The sequence below is a fragment of the Myiozetetes cayanensis genome, unplaced genomic scaffold (assembly GCF_022539395.1).
Source record: "Myiozetetes cayanensis isolate MyiCay16 unplaced genomic scaffold, myiCay2020 scf185, whole genome shotgun sequence".
NCBI classification, from domain to species: Eukaryota; Metazoa; Chordata; class Aves; order Passeriformes; family Tyrannidae; genus Myiozetetes; species Myiozetetes cayanensis.
In genome coordinates, this window is record NW_026087395.1 from 51,514 (window position 1) to 71,647 (window position 20,134).

The 20,134-nt window shown below is 64.3% G+C and overlaps 2 protein-coding genes across 2 annotated transcripts; both read left to right on the plus strand.

Moving 5' to 3' along the window:
- The first annotated feature begins 160 nt into the window (after positions 1-160).
- ZBTB4 (zinc finger and BTB domain containing 4) lies at positions 161-14,511 on the plus strand. The gene is given in 10 exon segments (XM_050313393.1): positions 161-435; positions 1,473-1,565; positions 7,257-7,336; positions 9,182-9,258; positions 12,005-12,420; positions 12,452-12,472; positions 12,508-13,844; positions 13,847-13,990; positions 13,993-14,377; positions 14,379-14,511. Coding segments are annotated over 6 exon segments (2,421 nt in total). The 5' UTR covers positions 161-435; positions 1,473-1,565; positions 7,257-7,336; positions 9,182-9,258; positions 12,005-12,019.
- LOC126638996 (keratin-associated protein 5-1-like) lies at positions 4,327-7,169 on the plus strand. Its single transcript, XM_050313391.1, has 4 exons — positions 4,327-4,579; positions 4,707-5,151; positions 5,220-5,661; positions 5,871-7,169. Exons 2-4 carry the CDS (start codon positions 4,793-4,795, stop codon positions 5,997-5,999), a joined length of 930 nt encoding a protein of 309 aa, XP_050169348.1. The 5' UTR covers positions 4,327-4,579; positions 4,707-4,792; the 3' UTR covers positions 6,000-7,169.
- Positions 14,512-20,134: the final 5,623 nt, after the last annotated feature.

Sequence of the window (20,134 nt, forward strand, 5' to 3'; positions counted from 1 at the left end):
TCGGCCCCCGCGCGCCGCCGAAAGGGGGCGTGGCCGGAGCGTACCAAGCGCCCTCACGGCCCAAAGGGGGGGGAATGGAAGAGAACCCGCCGGGCCAGGAGGGAGCGGCGCGTCCCGCGATGGCGCCCGAGGGAAGCGCAGAGAGGGGAAGGGACAAAAAGGCGGCGGCCGCTCCCGGAGACCCCCGCGGGACGCGGCGCGGCGGGACCCCCCCCACGGCGCTTCGGCCCGGTGGGATCGCCTCGTGAAGCGTTCGGGAGCGAAGCCCCGCCCCTCGCGCCCGAGCACCGACAGGCGGCGGGGGCGGGCGGAGGGCGGCGGAGATGGACGGAAAGTGCCGAAGCGCTGGCGGGAGTGACGGAAATGACCGAGGTTACCCGGAGATGGACGATCGTTGACGGAAGGTGACGGAAGCTACCGAAGCTTTCACGGAAGGTGCCGAAAGTTGACGAAGCTCTGACGGAAATGGCCGAAGCGCCGCTCCGGCCGCGGCCTGCGCAGCCCCGGCCTCGCCCGCCCGGCCCCGGCCGCTCCCGGCGCTCCCGGCCCGGCCGCGGCCGCTGGGAAAGGCCGAGGCTTCGGGGCCTGCAGCGGAGGGGGCGGCGGGGAAGGGGCTGGGGAGGCCAGATGGGATTCGGGGTGTTTAGGGGACGGGGAGGAGGGGGACAGGGAGGGTTTGGGGTGGCAGGAGGGGGTAGTTTGAAGGGCAGGAAGGTATTTAGGGGTTGGGGGTGTTTAGGAGGAGCAGGAGGGGTTGGGGGGCAATTGGGGCAGGAAAGGGAGATCTGGGGAGAAAAGGAGGGGTTGGAGGGGGCAGGAAGGGGTTGGGGCATAATTGGGGCAAGAAACCGGGAATTTTGGGGGAGCAGGAGATTTGGGAGGGAGAGAGAGGGTTTGGGGGTGTTTAGGGGGGAGCAGGAGGGGATTGGGGGATGATTGGGGCAAGAAAAGGGGACTTTGGGGGGCAGTTTTGGGCACGGAGGGGGAAATTGGGGGGAGTGGATGGGGAGCAGGAAAAAGGTGTTTGGGGGGCACAGGGAGGGCTGGGGGCAATTGGGACAGGGAAGGGGCAATTTGGGCACTGGGGGGTATTTTGGGGGACAGGAAGGGGTTTTTTCCCCACCTCGTGTCACTCTCAGGGTCTCCCTTGTCACCAGTGGGGTTCAGGTCACCCTATCCGGGGTGTCCCCCGGTGTCACCGTGTACCCCCTGTCATCGGTGCCGTCCCCCCCTGTCCCTGGTGGAATTTTGTCACCCTCACTGGTCCCTGGTGGGGTCTGGGGGTCCCTGGTGGGGTCTGGGGGTCCCTCCTTCACCACTGGGGGTGGGACAGTGGGACATGGAGGGTGACACGGGGTGGGGTGACAGGATGATGTGACACAGGGGTGACATGGGGTGTGACAACAGTGACACAGGACACGCCTGACACCGCGTGGCACAGCCTGAGAGGTGACACCACCCCCTCCCCCAAGCCCCGTGGGGCACGATCTGAGGTACAACCGGAGGGTACAACCCGACCCACACAGCTGGACATACAACGTGACACCCACGTGACACACCCTGAGGTACAACCGGAGGGTACAACCCGACCCACACAGCTGGACATACAACGTGACACCCACGTGACACAGCCTGAGGTACAACCTCACACGGCACAGCCGGACACGAGTGACACGTGGTGGTGTGTCAGTGTGTCACCGGTTGTACCCCCACCCGTGTGTCACCACTGTCCCTGGTGGTACTCCCAGCTGTGCCCCCAGTTGTCACCTGTTCTGTCCTGTCCCCAGTTTTGTGTCACCCTGTCCCCGGTTGTACCCGCAGTTGTCACCAGTTCTGTCCCCAGTTTGTCCCCAGCTTTGTGTCACCCTGTCCCCAGTTGTACCCCCAGCTGTGCCCCCAGTTGTCACCAGTTCTGTGCCCAGTTTTGTGTCACCATGTCCTTGGTTGTACCCCCAGTTGTCACCCGTTCTATTCCCACTTTGTCCCCAGTTTTGTGTCACCCTGTCCCCAGTTGTACCCTCAGCTGTGCCCCCAGTTGTCACCAGTTCTGTCCCCAGCTGTGTGTCACCATGTCCCCGGTTGTACCCCCAGTTGTCACCAGTTCTGTCCCCAGTTTGTCCCCAGTTTTGTGTGACCGTGTCCCTGGTGGTACCCCCAGCTGTGCCCCCAGTTGTCACCTGTTCTGTCCCCAGTTTGTCCCCAGTTTTGTGTCACCGTGTCCCCCAGTTGTACCCCCAGCTGTGCCCCCAGTTGTCACCAGTTCTGTCCCCAGTTTTGTGTCACCACGTCCCCGGTTGTACCTGCAGTTGTCACCTGTTCTGTTCCCAGTTTTTCCCCAGTTTTGTGTCACCGCGTCCCTGGTTGTGTCCCCACCTGTGTGTCACCGTGTTTTCAATTCTACCCCCAGCTGTGTCCCCAGTTGTCACCAGTTTGTCCCCAGTTTTGTGTCACCATGTCCCCGGTTGTACCCCCAGCTGTGTCCCCAGTTGTCACCTGTTCTGTCCCTAGTTTGTCCCCAGTTTTGTGTCACCACGTCCCTGGTGGTACCCCCAGCTGTGTCCCCAGTTTTGTGTCACCATGTCCCCGGTTGTACCCCCAGTTGTCACCCATTCTGTCCCCAGCTGTATGTCACCGTGTCCCTGGTTGTGTCCCCAGCTGTGTGTCACCCTGTCCCCGGTTGTACTCCCAGCTGTGCCCCCAGTTGTCACCAGTTCTGTCCCCAGCTGTGTGTCACCGTGTCCCTGGTTGTGTCCCCAGTTTTGTGTCACCGTGTCCCCGGTTGTACCCCCAGCTGTCCGAGGGTTGCCCCCCCGGGTTGTGTCCCCCGGCTGTCACCTCACCCGTGTCCCCTCCTCAGTTGTTCCCCCCCCATCTGTGTCCCAATGTCCCCTCAGTTGTGTCCTGCTGTCCCCTCGGTTGTGCCCCCAGTTGTGTCCCCCTGTACCCCTCCCCAACTTGTGACCCCAACCTGTGCCCCCCCCGGGTTATGTCCCCTGGGTTTGTCACCCTGACTGTCCCCCCCAGCTGTGCCCCCTCCCCCCATTTGTGTCCCCTGACTGTGCCCCCTGGTTGTGTCCCCCGTTGTGTCCCCCCGTGTCCCCCACCCCTCATTCCTCCGCCATTCCCTCCAGGGGTGTCCCTCCATGTCCCCCTTGTCCCCTTCCCATGTCCCTCCCAGTGTCCCCCAATATCCCCTGTCTGTGCCCCCCATTTGTGCCCTCCCTTTTCCCCCATGTGTTTCCCCGAATGTCCCCCCTGTGGGGTGGGGGCTCTCCTTCATGTCCCCCATGTTCCCCCAGTGTCCCCCCGTGGGGTGGGGGTTCCCTCCATGTCCCTCTGTGTCCCCCATGTGTGTCCCCTCGTGGGGTGGGGGCTCTCCTTCATGTCCCCCCAAGTGTCCCCCCGTGGGGCGGGGTTCCCTCCATGTCCCCCATGTCCCCCCACAAGGTCCCCCCGTGGGGCGGGGCTTCCCTCCATGTCCCTCTGTGTCCCCCGAATGTCCCCCGTGGGGCGGGGGTTCCCTCCATGTCCTCTGTGTCCCCCGAATGTCCCCCGTGGGGCAGGGGTTCCTCCATGTCCTCTGTGTCCCCCGAATGTCCTCCCGTGGGGCGAGGGTCCTCCCTCCCTCCCACCCGGGGCCCAACGCGCCGCCTCCATCTTGCGCCGCCGCCGCCGCCGCCGCGACATCACCCGGCCCCGGACAGGCCCCGGTAACGACCCCCACCCGGGCCCCGGGACCCCACGAACACCGGGACCACCCCCTTCACCGAGACCCCCACACTCTGCTCCCGCCCGCCGGAGGCGTCGCGACCCCCTCCTCCTTTTCCCCACGTCCTGCCTGTCACTGTCGCGACCCCTCCCCCTTCCCCGACACCGACCCCCGAGGGGAGGTCACGGAGGGAGGGGGACACGACCCTCCACCCCCTCATTGCCTTGGGTCACGCCCACCCCTAAATCCCCCCACCCCATAAATGCCCCCAAACATCCCCCACCTACCCCAAACCCCCTTGCAGGACCCCCAAAGTGTCCCCCAGGCACCTCCAAAGTGCCCCCAGGGACTCCCCAAAGTTCCCGGTCCCCTGCGTCACTCCCTGTCACACCCCCTCCCCTCAATGTCCCTCCCCCGCCTCAGGACCCACTCTGGCCCCCAAATGCCACTTGTCCTCCCCCAACACCCCCAAGTGCTGCTGGGAGGGGGCTGCACCCCAGGGGTGTTGGGGGTGTGATTGGTGACTGGGGGAGGGTGTTGTGTGTTTGTGGTGGGGGTGTGGGGGTGTGTTGTGTGTTTTGGGGGAGGGGGGTGTCCCCATGCAGGTGTGAGTGTGACAGCTCCCTGTGCGGGTGTGTGACAGGTCCCTGCGTGGCTGTGTGTCCGTGTGTCGTATCCGTGTGCGGCTGTTTGTCCGTGTGTCGTATCCGCGTTCGGGTGTGTGTCCGTGTGTCAAGTGTCCCTGTGCGGTTGTTTGTCCGTGTGCGGTTGTTCATCCGTAGGCGGTTGCGTGTCGTATCCGTGTGCGGGTACGTGTCGTGTCCGTGTGTGGTTGCGTGTCCCATCCCTGTGCGGGTGTGAGTGTGCCAGGTCTGTGTGTGGTTGCATGTCCGTGTGTGGTTGTGTGTCCGTGTGTGGTTGTGTGTCCCATCCCTGTGCGGGTGTGAGCGTGCCAGGTCCGTGTGCGGCTGTTTGTCCGTGTGTGGTTGTGTGCCAGGTCCGTGTGTGATTGCGTGTCTGTGTGTGGTTGTGTGTCCATGTGTGATTGGGTGTTGTATCCCTGTGCAGGTGTGTGTCAGGTCCATGTGTGATTGGGTGTTGTATCCCTGTTCAGGTGTGTGCCAGGTCTGTGTGTGGTTGTGTCCATGTGTGATTGGGTGTTGTATTTCTGTGTGGGTGTGTGTCCGTGTGTGGTTGTGTGTCCGTGTGTGGTTGGTTGTTGTATCCCTGTGCAGGTGTGTGCCAGGTCCGTGTGTGGTTGTGTGTCCATGTGTGATTGGGTGTTGTATCCCTGTGCGGGTGTGTGCCAGGTCCATGTGTGGTTGTGTGTCCGTGTGTGGCTGTGTGTCCGTGTGTGATTGGGTGTTGTATCCCTGTGCGGGTGTGTGCCAGGTCTGTGTGTGGTTGTGTGTTGTATCCCTGTGCGGGTGTGAGTGTGCCAGGTCCGTGTGTGGTTGTTCATGCGTGGGCAGTTGTGTGTCACATCCCTGTGCGGGTGTGAGTATGCCAGGTCCATGTGTGGCTGTGTGTCAGTGTGTGGTTGTGTGTCCGTGTGTGATTGGGTGTCAGTGTGTGGCTGTGTGTCCATGTGTGATTGGGTGTCACATCCCTGTGCGGGTGTGAGCGTGTCACATCAGTGTCCGGCTGTCTGTCCCTCTGCAGGTGTGTGTCATGTCCATCTGCAGGTGTCTGTCTGCCTGTCAAATGTCTTTAAGTACAGTTGTCTGTGTGTGCTGTTGGTCCGTGTGGTTGTGTGTCCGGGTGTCAGAGGTTTGTGTGTGGCTGTCGCTCCGTGTGTGGTTGTGTGTCCGGGTGTCAGGGGTTTGTGTGTGGCTGTCGCTCCGTGTGCGGTTGTGCGTCAGGTCCGTGTGTGGGTGTGTGTTCGTGCACCAGCTGCCTGTGCACGGTTGTTTGTCTGTGTGGGGGTGTTTGTCCATGTCCAGGTGTCAGGGGTTTGTGTGTGTTGTTCTCCCATGTGCAGCTGTTTGTCCATGTGCGGTCGTGTGTCTGGGTGTCAGAGGTTCATGTGTGTTGTTTCCTGTGTGTCTGGGTGTCAGCGGTTTGTGTGTGTTGTTTGTCCATGTCTGGTTGTGTGTCCGGGTGTCGGGGGGGTTGTGTGTGGCTGTTTGTCTGTGTGTGGTTGTGTGTCCGGGTGTCAGAGGTTTGTGTGTGGCTGTTGCTCCGTGTGTGGTTGTGTGTCCAGGTGTCAGGGGTTTGTGTGTGGTGTTTGTCCATGTGCGGTTGCATGTGCGGGTGTCAGAGGTTCATGTGTGTTGTTTTCTGTGTGTGACTGTTCATCCATGTGCGGGTGTCAAGTGTCTGTGGGTGGCTGTTCATCCGTGGGCAGTTGTGTGTTGTATCGATGTGGGGGGGCTGTCAGGTCCGTGTGTACGTGTGTCTGGGTGTGTGTCAGCCCACATGCGATTGTATTTCATCTCTGTGTCTGGTTGTTCATCCCCGAGCGGGTGTGAGTGTGTCAGGTCCGAGTGTGATTGTGTGTCAGGTCTGTGTGTTGTTGTTCACCCCCATGCGGGTGTGAGTGCATCAGGTCGGTGTGTGGTTGTGTTTCAGCTCTGTTTGTGGTTGTTCATCCCCCTCCAGGTGTGAGCGTGTCAGGTCTGTGTGCAGTTGTGTGTCAGGTCTGTGTGTGGTTGTTCATCCCCCTGCAGGTGTGATTGTGTGTCCACGTATGATTGTATTTCAGCTCTGTGTGTGGTTGTTCATCCCCCTGCAGGTGTGAGCGTGTCAGGTCTGTGTGTGGTTGTGTTTCAGGTCTGTGTGTGGTTGTGTTTCAGGTCTGTGTGTGGTTGTGTTTCAGGTCTATGTGCAGTTGTTCATCCCCCTGCAGGTGTGTGCCAGGTCGGTGTGTGGTTGTATGTCCGTGTGCAGGTGTGTGGTGTCCACATGTGATCGTGTGTCCGTGTCAGGGTGTGTCAGCTCCGTGTGTGGCTGTGCCAGGTCCATGCGTTGTTGTATGTGTGTGTGTGTGTGTCACACGTGTGTGGTGTGTGCTCTGTGTCTGTGTCACGTGTGTGGTGTGTGCTCTGTGTGTGTTGTGTGCTCTGTGTATGCTCTGTGTCTGTGTCGTGTGTGTTGTGTGCTCTGTGTGTGCTCTGTGTGTGCTCTGTGTGTTGTGTGCATCACACGTGTGTGGTGTGTGCTCTGTGTGTGCTCTGTGTGTGTTGTGTGCTCTGTGTGTGTTGTGTCACACGTGTGTTGCGTGCTTTGTGTTGTGTGTGTCACGTGTGTGTTGCATGCTCTGTGTTGCGTGTGTCATGTGTGTGTTGTGTCACACATGTGTTGTGTATGTCATTTGTGTGTTGTGTGCTCTGTGTGTGCTCCGTGTGGGGGTGTGTCCCACCCGTGTTTGTGTCCCCCGCCCACCTGTGTGCCCCCATTCCCCTCTGACCCTGCCCCTCCCCTATGACCACGCCCACGCCCCACCCATCTCTGCCCCGACCACGCCCCGAAATGACTCCGCCCCTCATTGCCCCGCCCCTCTGGTCACTCCTCTTCTGACCCCGCCCCTTTGGCCCCTCCCCTGCAGCCTCCGCCGGCTCCTTTAACACCCCCGCGGCAGGACGGGGCCCTGTGACGTCACTCCCAGCCCAGCCAATGAGCATCCAGGTGAGCAATGACGTCAACACGATGCACATCCTCCCATTGGCCGCCGGCTACGAGTGGGCGGGCTCAGAAAGGGGCGTGGCCTCCCCTCCGCTGCCCCTGATTGGTGGCCGGTGGAAGGTGTTTCCCACGGGGGCGGGGCCTGGAGGGCTCGGAGGGGCGGGGGAGGGGGGTTGTTTCCATGGCAACAGTTGGGTGACACTTCCCCACCCCGGTGCCGGTGACGTCGCGGACGGACAGAGTTGTCAGGCGGCTCCGGGGTACCTGGGGGTGAGGGGGAGACACACGCAGTGGGGAGGGGGGTGGGTGGTGTGTCCCCCACCCTCCGGTGACACTCGGGTGCCCCGGGGTGTCGCAGGTTGTTCCAGGTGATGGGGGTTGGCTGGGGTTTGGGAGACTCGAGGGGGGTTGGGGTGCATGGGGGTCCCTCCTCCCGCCTCTCCCTCTCCTGCCGGGTGTCCCTAACCTGCGTCACCCCCGTCATGGCCCCTCCCCCCTCTGTGTGTCCCCCCTCCCTCACTCATCACCCCTCTGCAGCCCCCCGGTTGTGTGTGACACCCCCCCCGTGATGTCACTGTGATGCCTGATGACGTCACGGCACACCTGACACACCCCCCCTGACGTCACTGATGTCCCTTCACAGTGACAGCGATGTCACCCCCCCGAATCCCCCTGGTGACGTCACTCTGACGGCTGATGACGTCACAGCCCACCTGACCCCCTCACACTCTACCTGAACTCCCCTGCAGTGACGTCACAGCCGTTCATTCCCTTGTGGTGATGTCACACCGCTCCTGATCCTCACCTGTGACGTCACAGCTGATGACATCACACCAACCCTGATCCCCCCTGCAGTGACGTCACACCCATCCCCTCATGGTGACGTCACACCCATCCCCTCATGGTGACGTCACACCACCCCTGACCCCCCACCAGTGATGTCACACCTGCCCCCTCACGGTGACAATGACGTCACACCAGCCAGCTCTGATCCCCCTGTAGTGACGTCACAGGTGATGACGTCACACCAACCCTGACTCCCCCCTGCAGTGACGTCACACCCGTTCTGTCACCACCCCACCCTTTTATGTCACCCTTGTCCAGGTGTTCTGACCCCCCCCAATCACCCAGCCCTGCTTTGTCACCCCCCCATTTGTCACCTGTTACCACTTTGTCACCTCCCACTCTGTCACCCCCTGCTTTGTCACACCCCCATTTGTCACCTGTCACCACTTTGTCACCCCCTGTTTTGTCACCCCCTGTTTTGTCACCCTCACTCCATCACCCCCCCTCTTGTCACCCGTGTCCGGGTGTTCCTGCCTCCCCAACAACCCCAGTACCCCCAAATCCACCTGTTCTGAACCCCCCAACACCCCCAGTACCCCCAAATCCACCTGTTCTGACCACCCCCCAACACCCCCAGTACCCCCAAATCCACCTGTTCTGACCACCCCCAACACCCCCAGTACCCCCAAATCCACCTGTTCTGACCCCCCACACCCCCAGTACCCCCAAATCCACCTGTTCTGACCCCCCAACACCCCAGGTACCCCCAAATCCACCTGTTCTGACCTCCCAACACCCCAGGTACCCCCAACTCCCCCTGTTCTGACCCCCCCAACACCCCAGGTACCCCCAAATCCACCTGTTCTGATCCCCCCAACACCCCCAGTACCCCCAAATCCACCTGTTCTGACCCCCCCAACATCCTGGTACCCCCAAATCCACCTGTTCTGACCCCCTCCAACACCCTGGTACCCCCAACTCCCCCTGTTCTGATCCCCCCAACACCCCCAGTACCCCCAAATCTACCTGTTCTGACCCCTCTCCATCTCTCCCCCCATCCAGGAGGCCCGGCCGGCTGTGACCCCCCCCCGAGGACCCCCGGAGCAGCAACACCCAGTCCATGAGGGCCCCGCGCACAGGTGGGGGACTGGGGGGCACTGGGGGGCACTGGGAGGGTGAGGGGGGCACAGGTAGGATGGGCAGGTCCTGCCCCACAGTGCCAGGAGGTGATGGGGGAGGTGAAATCTGAGATTTCCTGGGATCCGTGTGGGTGGATCTGGGATCTGTTGGGATCCGTGGGGCAGAGCTGTGGGTCAGGGTCAGGTTGTGGGTCCCGCTGTGGGTCAGGGTCACACTGTGGGTCCTGCTGTGGGTCAGGGTCACACTGTGGGTCACACTGTGGGTCAGGGTCAGGCTGTGGGTCCTGCTGTGGGTCAGGGTCAGGCTCTGTGTCACACTGTGGGTCCCACTGTGGGTCAGGGTCACACTGTGGGTCAGGGTCAGGCTGTGGGTCAGGGTCAGGCTGTGGGTCCTGCTGTGGGTCAGGGTCACACTGTGGGTCCTGCTGTGGGTCAGGGTCAGGCTCTGTGTCACACTGTGGGTCCCACTGTGGGTCAGGCTCACACTGTGGGTCCTGCTGTGGGTCAGGGTCAGGCTGTGGGTCCTGCTGTGGGTCAGGGTCAGGCTCTGTGTCACACTGTGGGTCCCACTGTGGGTCAGGCTCACACTGTGGGTCCTGCTGTGGGTCAGGGTCAGGCTGTGGGTCCTGCTGTGGGTCAGGGTCAGGCTGTGGGTCACACTGTGGGTCAGGGTCACACTGTGGGTCAGGGTCAGGCTCTGTGTCACACTGTGGGTCAGGGTCACACTGTAGGTCCTGCTGTGGGTCAGGGTCACACTGTGGGTCCTGCTGTGGTTCAGGGTCACACTGTGGGTCAGGGTCAGCCCATGGCTCTGTCTGTGGGTCTGTCTGTGGGTCCCACCATGGGTCCCACTGTGGGTCAGGCTGTGGGCCTGTCTGTGGGTCCCGCTGTGGGGCAGAGCTGTGGGTCAGGATCCATCTGTGGGTCTGTCTGTGGGTCCCACCATGGGTCTGTCTGTGGGTCCCACTGTGGGGCAGAGCTGTGGGTCAGGATCCATCTGTGGGTCTGTCCATGGGTCCCCCTATCGGTCCTGCTGTGGGTCAGGGTCAGCCGTGGGTCTGTCTGTGGGTCCCGCTGTGGGGCAGAGCTGTGGGTCTGTCTGTGGGTCCCACCATGGGTCTGTCTGTGGGGCAGAGCTGTGGGTCCGGGTCTGTCCATGGGTCCCGCTCTGGGTCCGGCTCTGTCCGTGGGTCCCGCTCTGTCCGTCTGTCCATCCGCGTCTCCGTCCGTGGGTCCGTCCGTGCTCCCCCCTCAGGCCGCCATTTTGAGCCGCCGCCGGTTCCCCGGGGAGGCCCCGAGACGCAAAATGGCTGCGCGGGGCGGGACGGGACGGGACGGGACGGGGGGCGAGGGGGCAGCGACCCCCGGGCCCGGCCCCACAGGGACCCCCGGACACAGTGGGGGGGACCCCGGGCCCGACCCCACAGTGAGGGGGGACCCCCCGGGACACAGTGAGGGGGGACCCCCACCCGGGCCCCACAGAACAGCGACCCCCGGACCCACGGAATAGCAGCCCCCAGGACATGGTGTGGGGAGTCCCCCGGCCTCACCCCACAGCACAGAGACCCCCGTCCCGACCCCACAGCAGGGGGGGATCCCCAGCCCCATAACACAGGGGGGACCCCCAGCTTGGGGGGGACACCCCCCGGCCCCACAGCACAGGGGGACCCCCCTCAGGCCCTACAGCTGTGGGGTAGGTGGGATGTCAGTGGGGGTGTGGGGACTGGGGGACCCCGATCTGTGGGGCAGGGGGACCCCGATCTGTAGGGCAGGGGGACCCCAATCCATGGGGCAAAGGGACCCCAATCTGTGTGATGAGGGGGGGCATATTTGGGACCAAGAGAGCGGGGTATGTGGGGCTGGGGGTCCCTGATCTGTGGGGCTGAGAGCCCCCGATCTGTGGGGCCGGGGGTGGAGGCTTGCAGGGTTGGGGACCCCCGTGAGTGGGGTCGGCTGGGCCATGGGGACCCCCAAACACCCAGAGAACGGACCCAGGTGACCCCAAGTAGGGGCCCCATTTGTTTGGTTGACCCCATAGAGAGGACCCAGCCCTGTAGAAGGGACTTAGGTGATCCCAAATAGGGGATCCAGGTACCTGGGTGACCCCAAGTAAGGGATCCACCCATCCAGGCGACCCCAAATAGGAGATCCAGGCATGTGGCTGATCCCAAATAGGGGATTTAGGTGTCCATCCAGCCCCAAATAAGGGATCCACCCATCCAGGTGACCCCAAATAGGGGATCCAGGTACCTGGATAACCCCAAATAGGGGATCCAGGTATGTGGGTGACCCCAAATAAGGGACCCACCCATCCAGGTGACCCCAAATAGGGGATCCAGGTATGTGGGTGACCCCAAATAAGGGACCCACCCATCCAGGTGACCCCAAATAGGGGATCCAAGTACCTGGATAACCCCAAATAGGGGATCCAGGTGTGTGGGTGACCCCAAATAAGGGACCCACCCATCCAGGTGACCCCAAATAGGGGATCCAGATGCATGGGTGACCCCGAATAAGGGATCCCCCCATCCGGGTGACCCCAAACAGGGAATCCAGGTACCTGGATGACCCCAAACAGGGAATCCAGGTACCTGGATAACCCCAAATAGGGGATCCAGGTATGTGGGTGACCCCAAATAAAGGACCCACCCATCCAGGTGACCCCAAATAGGGGATCCAGATGCGTGGGTGACCCCAAAAAAGGGATCCCCCCATCCGGGTGCCTCCAACCTCCGTCTCCCCGCAGGTGGCCCGCGCGGGGATGGCTCCGGTCGTGGAGGTGTCGGACGCCGGGCACTGCCGGGCGCTGCTGCTGGAGCTGAACGAGCAGCGGCTGCGGGGCCAGTTCTGCGACGTCACCATCATCGCCGAGGACACCAAGTTCCGCGCCCATAAGAACGTCCTGGCCGCCTCCAGCCCCTTCTTCAAGCGCGCCCTGGCGCAGGAGCCCGCCTGCCCCTCGCCCGCCCAGGTGCTGGAGCTGCCGGGCGTGCAGGCCGGCGTCTTCTCCGACGTGCTCAACTTCATCTACAACTCGCGCCTGGCGGTGCCGTCGCCGGCGGCCGCACGGGCGCTGGGGGCCGTGGGCCGGCGCCTCGGCATCCCCTCGCTGCAGGGGCTGGAGGCGGCGCCGCCCCGGGACGCCAACGGCACGTGGGCCCCGCCGCCCCGCCGCCAACCCCGCCATGGGGGACCCCGCGCCCGCCGCCGCCCCGTGGACCTCCACGTGCCCGGCGCGGCCCGGGCGAGACGGCGGGGGACACGGCCACGGCGGCGCCGGCCTCGCCTCGCCGGTGTCGCCGGCCTCGCCGGTGTCGCTGTGTCGCCCGCGCTGCGCTGCGGGCTCTGCGGGCGCGGCTTCAGCTCGGCGGCCGCGCTGGCCTTCCACGCCAAGCTGCACCGCGGGCGCCGCGGCCTCGCCTGGCGCCACTGCGGCAAGAGCTTCATCCACGTCAAGCGCCTGCAGACGCACGAGGTCGGCTGTCGCGACGGGGATGGGGACGCCGCTACCGCCGCCGCCGCCGCCGCCGCCGCCGCCACGACCACCACGGCCACCACGACCACGCCCGCCGTCGCCAGCGTGGCCGCCTCGCCGGCGCCCAAGGCGGCCAAGAAGGCGCTGCTGCTGCGGCACCGGGCGCTGGAGCCGGGCCCGGAGCAGGAGCCGGTGGTGAAGGTGGTGGACGGGCAGGTGCTGTACCTGTGCGGGGTGTGCCACCGCTCCTACATGACGCTGTCCAGCCTGAAGCGCCACGCCAACGTCCACTCGTGGCGCCGCAAGTACCCGTGCCGCTACTGCGACAAGGTGTTCGCGCTGGCCGAGTACCGCACCAAGCACGAGGTGTGGCACACGGGCGAGCGCCGCTACCAGTGCATCTTCTGCTGGGACACCTTCGTCACCTACTACAACCTCAAGACGCACCAAAAAGCCTTCCACGGCATCAGCCCGGGGCTCATCGCCTCCGAGAAGACGCCCAACGGCGGCTACCGGCCCAAGCTCAACGCGCTCAAGCTCTACCGCCTGCTGCCCATGCGGGCGCACAAGCGGCCCTACAAGACCTACAGCCAGGGCGCCGTGGCGGACGGGGGGGTCCTGCTGCCCCCCGGCGCGCCCGCCGACGCCCCCGCCGCGGCCCCGGCGCCCGGCGAGGCCTTCCCGGCGCCGCGGCCCGAGCCGGCGTCGGTGATCGCCTACGGCCGTGCCGCGCCCTCGGTCATCGTGCGCGGCAGCGGCGCCGCCGCCTCCGTCATCGCCTACAACGGGCGGGCGGCCGAGGAGGCGCCGGGCGTGCCCGAGGTGCCGGCGGCGCCCGCGGCGCCCGCGGTGCCCATGAAGAAGCAGGTGCTGCGCGACTACATCGAGGCCCAGCGCGCGGCGGCCGCGGCGGCCGAGGCGGGCGCCGGCACCGACGCCGCGACGGCCGCCCCCAGCAACGGGACCCCCGCGGGCACCGGCGGCACCGGCGGCGGCTCCTCCAACGGGGGCGGCGGCCGCACCATGACCTACGTGGCCAAGCCGGCGTACGCGGGCTCGGCGGGCGAGGGGCTGTGCCAGATCACGGTGCGCATCGGCGAGGAGGCCATCGCTAGCGCCGCATCTCCGGCAACGACCTGCGCGGCGACGCCGCCGGCGACGCCAACACCGCCGCCGACACCACCGCGGCCGCCCGCGACGACAGCGACGCCGAGGACCGGCTGTGGCGGCCCTACTACTCCTACAAGCCCAAGCGCAAGGCGGCGGCACTCGCGGCGCCGCGGCGCGGCGAAGGCGAAGAAGAGCGCGCTGGCGCCGCAGGCTGCGCTCGCTGCGCTGGGCCGAGGGGGACGGCGTCGTCGGTGACACCGAGGAGGGCGGTGATGGCGACCCCCGGCGCCGCGAGCGGCTCCACCCGTGCCGCGTGTGCGGGAAGAGCTCGGCGCTGCGGAAGCTGCGCAAGCACCAGCGGGGACACGACGCGGCCGCGGCGGCGGGGACGGCCCCGGGGGGCGCGGGCGGGGGGCACGGCGGAGGAGGAGCCCCCCGGGTGGGGCGGCGGCCGTCGCTGCGCTTCGCCTGCGCCCGCTGCGCCAAGGTGTGCAAGACGGCGGCGGCGCTGAGCCGGCACGCCAAGCGACACCGCCCGGAGTCCCCCGCCGCCGGGGTCGCCCCGAGTCCCTCCCGCCGGGGTCGCCCCGCCACCACCGTCATCGCCCACACCCCCGGCCGCGGGCAGGGAGGAGGGCTGCGGGCGCCGGGGGACGGGGCGGGGGTGACAGGGCGGGGGTCCCGCTGCCGACCCCCCCAGCCCGGGATGTCACCGCTGCACCCACCGATGTGGCCCCAGGTGACGGCGAGGCTGGGGTGACCCCTCGGAGGGGCCGCCCCCTCCCAGGCCGGGCCCAGCTCGGGGTACCCCGGTGCCCCCGGTGCAGGAGCAGCCCCTGGCTCTGCTGAGGAGGGGAGGGGGCTCAGACCCCGAGGGCGGGGGCCGAGGGGGGCACAGGGCAGGGGAGGGTCCCACTCCGGCCGCCCCCACCACCTTCCCCTGCCCTTCGCCCCCCGGCTCGTGGCCGCCTACCCCTACCCCTTCCCCTGCCCTCGTCCCTCGTGCTCCCCGAAAACGAGGGGGCTTTCTGGGAGGGGGCGGTGCCGGCGGGCGGGAGCCGTGCCCCTCCCCCCACCCCGCCCCCCCACTTTTGGCTTCCCCGGGCGGGGGAGGGGAACGGCCCCGGAAAGCGGGGAGGGACTTGAGGGGAGGGGAGGGGCCAGGGTGGGGTTTTGAAGAGGGGGGTCCTGCCCCAAAAATTATGGGGGTCGCAGAGCACGTGGGGGGCCCCTAAAGGTGGTTTGGGGACCTCTAGGAAATGGGGGAGGGGCCGTAGAAGTTGAGGGGGTCCCCATAAGAATTTGGGGGGCCCATAGAAGAAGGGGGGGCCCATAGAAGGTGGGGATGGGGGTCCCACAGGAATGTGGGGTCCTCGTAGAAATTTGGGGGTCCCCATAGGAATTTGGGGGTCCCAGAGAAGAAGAGGGGGGCCCGTACAAGATGGGGGGGCCCTCATAAAGTTTTGGGGGTCCCATAGGAGGTCGAGGGGGTCCCATAGAACTTGGGGGGGTCCCACAGGTATTTTTGGGCCCCAGAGAATTTGGGGGACCCCATAGGAGGAGGTGGGAGGGCCCAGAGGAGTTGGAGGGCCCCCCCCCCTAAGATTTGGGGGTCCCATAAAAAGTGGGGGGGGCTCCATAGAATTTGGGGGGGGAGGTCTTGCAGGTGTTTGGGGTCCCTTAGCAGGATTAGGGACCCTCTGATGGGACTTGGGGGCAATGGGGACACCTCCCTAATTCCGGGGAGGAGCACAGGACCAGTGTGGGACTGGGGGGAGCACTGGGCATACTGGGGGTGGGGAGGGGCCTTCCAGTCACCCCAAACTGGGAGACGGGGTGGGGCTGGGGCCCCCAGAGAATAGGGACCCCCAAGTATAATGGGACCCCACCCCCGGTATAGGAGACCCCCCTAAATATCAGAAACACCCCCACCCCCCCAGCATAGGGACCCCTCCCACTTTAGGGATTCCCCCATTACAGCCCTCCCCTCAGTTTAGGGGAACCCCAGGGACCCCCAAAATAGCCCCCTCCCACTCTAGAAGGCCCCCAATATATGGGGCCCATCCTCCCCTCCCCCTCAGCGTTTTGCACCCCCAAAGGGCCCCCCACTATTGGGGCCCCTCCCCACCCTCCGTGCACCGGGGCCCCCCACTATCCCGGGGCCCCCAAAAACCCCGACCCCTGTTTGGCACCTTAACGGCACCGCAGCGACATTCCAGCGCCTGTGACCCCCCCGGGGGACCTGGGGGGTGGGGGTGTGCAAGGGGGGTCCCTGTGTGATGGTGAGTGTGCAAGGGGGGCTCTGTGCGATGGTGAGTGTGCAAGGGGGAGTTCCTGTGCCATGGTGAGTGTGCAAGGGGGGTCCCTGTGCCATGGTGAGTTGCAAGGGGGGTCCCTGTGCAATGGTGAGTGTGCAAGGGGGGTCCCTGTGTGATGGTGAGTGTGCAGGGGGGGTCCCTGTGCAATGATGAGTGTGCAAGGACTGTCCCTGTGCCATGGTGAGTGTGCAAGGGGGGTCCCTGTGCAATGGTGAGTGTGCCAGGACTGTCCTTGTGCAGTCATGAGTGTGCAAGGGGGGGCTCTGTGCAATGGTGAGTGTGCAAGGACTGTCCCTGTGCAATGGTGAGTGTGCAAGGGGGGTTCCTGTGCCATGGTGAGTGTGCAAGGCAGGGCTCTGTGCAATGGTGAGTGTGCAAAGGGAGTCCCTGTGCGATGGTGAGTGTGCAAAAGGTGTCCCTGTGCAATGGTGAGTGTGCAGGGGGGGTCCCTGTGCGATGGTGAGTGTGCAAGGGGGGTCCCTGCTGTGCAAGGGGAACAACTGTGCAATGATGAGTGTGCAAGGACTGTCCTTGTGCAGTTGTGAATGTGCAAGGGGGGGTCCTTGTGCAATGGTGAGTGTGCAAGGACTGTCCCTGTGTGGTGGTGAGTGTGCAAAAGGTGTCCCTGTGCAATGGTGAGTGTGCAAGGGGGGCTCTGTGCAATGGTGAGCGTGTCAGGGCCACCCTAGTGCAATTGTGAGCGTGCAAGGACTGTCCCTGTGCAATGGTGAGTGTGCAAAAGGTGTCACTGTGCAATGGTGAGTGTGCCAGGGCCACCCTAGTGCAATTGTGAGCGTGCAAGGACTGGCCCTGTGCAAGGGGGGGGTCTGTGGCACGTGTCTTGGTGCAATAGCGAGTGTGCAAGGGCCGCCCTCGTGCCGTTGTGAGCGTGCAAGGAGCGTCCCCGTGCGAGTGCGAGCGTGCAAGGGCCACCCTCGTGTGGTAGGGATGACCCCCCCTCCCCCAGAGCCTTGCACGAGCGTGCAGGGCCAGTGGCACACCCCACATCCCCTCCCCACACCCAGCCCTCCTCCCCTCCCCTCCCCGTGCAAGGCTGTCCCACACTCGAGCACTCCCACGCTCGCACACCCACGGCGTGGGGGGGGGGTTCTCCTTGCACGAGGGGTCTTCCTGGCACGAGGGTCTTCTTTCCATGAGGGTCTTCCTTGCACGAGGGGTCTCCTTGCACGAGGGTCTTCTTTCCACGAGGGTCATCCTTGCACGAGGGTTTTCTTGGCACAAGGGTCTTCTTTCCACAAGGGTTTTCTTTCCACGAGGGTCTTCCTGGCACGAGGGTCTTCCTGGCACGAGGGTTTTCTTGGCACGAGGGTTTTCTTGGCACGAGGGTTCTCCTGGCACGAGGGTCATCTTTGCATGAGGGTTTTCTTTCCTTGAGGGTCATCCTTGCGTGAGGGTCTTCTTTCCACGAGGGTTTTCTTTCCTTGAGGGTCATCCTTGCGTGAGGGTTTTCTTTCCACGAGGGTTTTCTTTCCACGAGGGTCTTCCTGGCACGAGGGCTGGGCTGGTGCACGAGGACATTCCTTGCACGAGGACCCCGTCCTCGTGTGGCCCTTCGTGTGAGCCCAGGCCTCGTGCAGGGACCACCCTCGTGTAAGGATTGTCCTTGTGGAAGGGCCACTCTTGTGCAAGGACACTCCTCATTCAGGGACTGTCCTCGTGCAAGGACTGCCCTTGTGAAGGGACACTCCCTGTGCTAGGACTGTCCTCGTGCAAGGGCCACCCTCGTGCAAGAGCCGCTCTCGTGCAATGATTGTCCTCATGCAAGGACCACCTTCATGCAAGGATTGTCCTCGTGCAAGGACCACCCTTGTGTGAGGACACTCTTTGTGCAAGGGCCATCCCCATTGGAGGACCATCCTCATGCAAGGGCCACCCTTGTGCAAGGACACTCCTGGTGTGAGCCTGGGCCTCCTGCAAGGGCCACCCTCGTGCAAGGACACTCCTTGTACAAGGACACTCCTCATGCAAGGGCCACCCTCGTGCAAGGATTGTCCTCGTGTGAGGACACTCCTTGTACAAGGACCCTCCTCGTGCAGGGGCCACCCTCGTGCAAGGATTGTCCTTGTGCAAGGACCACCCTTGTGCAAGGACCACCCTTGTGCAAGGATTGTCATCGTGCAAGGGCCACCCTTGTGCAAGGGCCACCCTTGTGCAAGGACCCTCCTCGTGCAGGGACCACCCTCGTGTGAGGACCCTCCTCACCCCAGGACCCTCCTCACCCATCCCCACCCTCGTGCAAGGCCCCCTTCTCTCTTGCACCGGGACAATCCTCGTGCAAGCCCCTCCTCCTCTTCCCGCGGCCCCTCCCCTGCTCTGCACTTTCGTGGCCGTGTTTGCTACTGACTGCCCCTGCCCCTCCCCCACCCCGCGCGTGTCACGCCCACCCCCTCCAGTGTCACTCTCCCCCCACCCCTTCGTGTCCCCTCCCCTCCCCAAACCGCACCTTTAAGGGGGAAAGAAAACAAAACAAAACAAAAAAAGGCAAAAATGAGCGAAAATTTGGGAAAATGGCAACAAAAATAAAGGGGAGGGGGAGGGAGGGGGGACCCTGGGGACGGAGGGAGGGGCGGGGGTGGCACCTTGGGGGTGACACCTCAGTGGGGACGTCCCGGGAGTGACCCCAAAAGTGGGAGGGGACATCGCTGGGGATGGGGGGAGGGTGTCCCTGAAAAGGGTGTCCCCAAAAGGGATGTCCTCAAAAGGGTGGCATCAATGGGGACGTCCCCGTGGGGTGGCCTTTGGGGTGTCCCCAAAAAAGGGTGTCCCCAAAAAAGGGTGTCCCCAAAAGGGGTGGCATCAATGGGGACGTCCCCGTGGGGTGGCCCTGGGGGTGTCCCCAAAAGGATGTCCCCAAAAAAGGGTGTCCCCAAAAGGGGTGGCATCAATGGGGACGTCCCCATGGGAGTGTCCCCAAGGGGGTGTCCCCAAATGGAGGTGGCCCCATGGCCGATGTCCCCATGGAATGTCCCCATGGGATGTCCCCAAGGAGGTGTCCCCATGGGGTGACCCTGAGGATGTCCCCAAAGGGATGTCCCCAAGGGGATGTCCCCAAGGGGATGTCCTCATGGCCAGTGTCCCCATGGGATGTCCCCAGAAGGAGGTGGCCCCATGGCCAATGTCCCCATGGGATGTCCCCCATGGGGTATCCCCAAGGGCTGTCCCCAGTGGGATGTCCCCAAGGAGGTGTCCCCATGGAATACCCCCATGGGATGTCCCCAAGGGGTGTCCCCAAGGAGGTGTCCCCGTGGGTTGTCCCCATGGAATATCCCCATGGGATGTCCCCCAAGGAGGTGTCCCCATGGGATGTCCCCAGGGGTGTCCCCCCCACCAGGACGGGGTCCCCTCTCTCGTCCCACTCCTGTCCCTCCCTCCTCCCCCTCGAGGTGGCCCTGCCAGGGAGGGGTCCCCGGGCAGGACGGGGAGGGGGAGGGGTGGGGGTGTCCCCGGGGTGTCCCCGAGGGCGGTGGCGGTGACAAATGTCCACTATTTATCTGCATCAGTGAGTGTTAGAGACGCCAATAAACACCCTAGAGCTGAGGCCGCCTCGGCGACTCTGGGGACACTGGGGGACTTTGGGACACTGGGGACATGGGGGACATGGGGGGACATTTGGGGGCATGGGGGACACTGGGGGACATTTGGGGGACATGGAGGACACTGGAGGGGACATAGGGACATTGGGGACATGGGGGACACTGGGGACATTGGGGAGACACTGGGGACATGGGGGACACTGGGGACTTTGGGGACACTGGGGGACATTGGGGGACACTGGGACATGGGGGACACTGGGGGACATTGGGGACACTGGGGGACATTGGGGGACATGACATGGGGACACTGGGGGACATTGGGGACACTGGGGGACATTGGGGGACACTGGGGGACATTGGGGACACTGGGGGACATTGGGGACACTGGGGGACATTTGGGGACACTGGGGGACATTGGG

Bases quoted from the DNA above. Each gene is read 5' to 3' on its own strand.
- LOC126638996 (XM_050313391.1), top strand. From the start codon at position 4,793: ATGTGTGATTGGGTGTTGTATCCCTGTTCAGGTGTGTGCCAGGTCTGT. The intron at 5,152-5,219 runs GTCCGTGTGTGG...TGAGTATGCCAG, and splicing joins TGCGGGTGTGAGTGTGCCAG to GTCCATGTGTGGCTGTGTGT. The intron at 5,662-5,870 runs GTTTGTGTGTGT...CGGGTGTCAGAG, and splicing joins TCCATGTCCAGGTGTCAGGG to GTTTGTGTGTGGCTGTTGCT.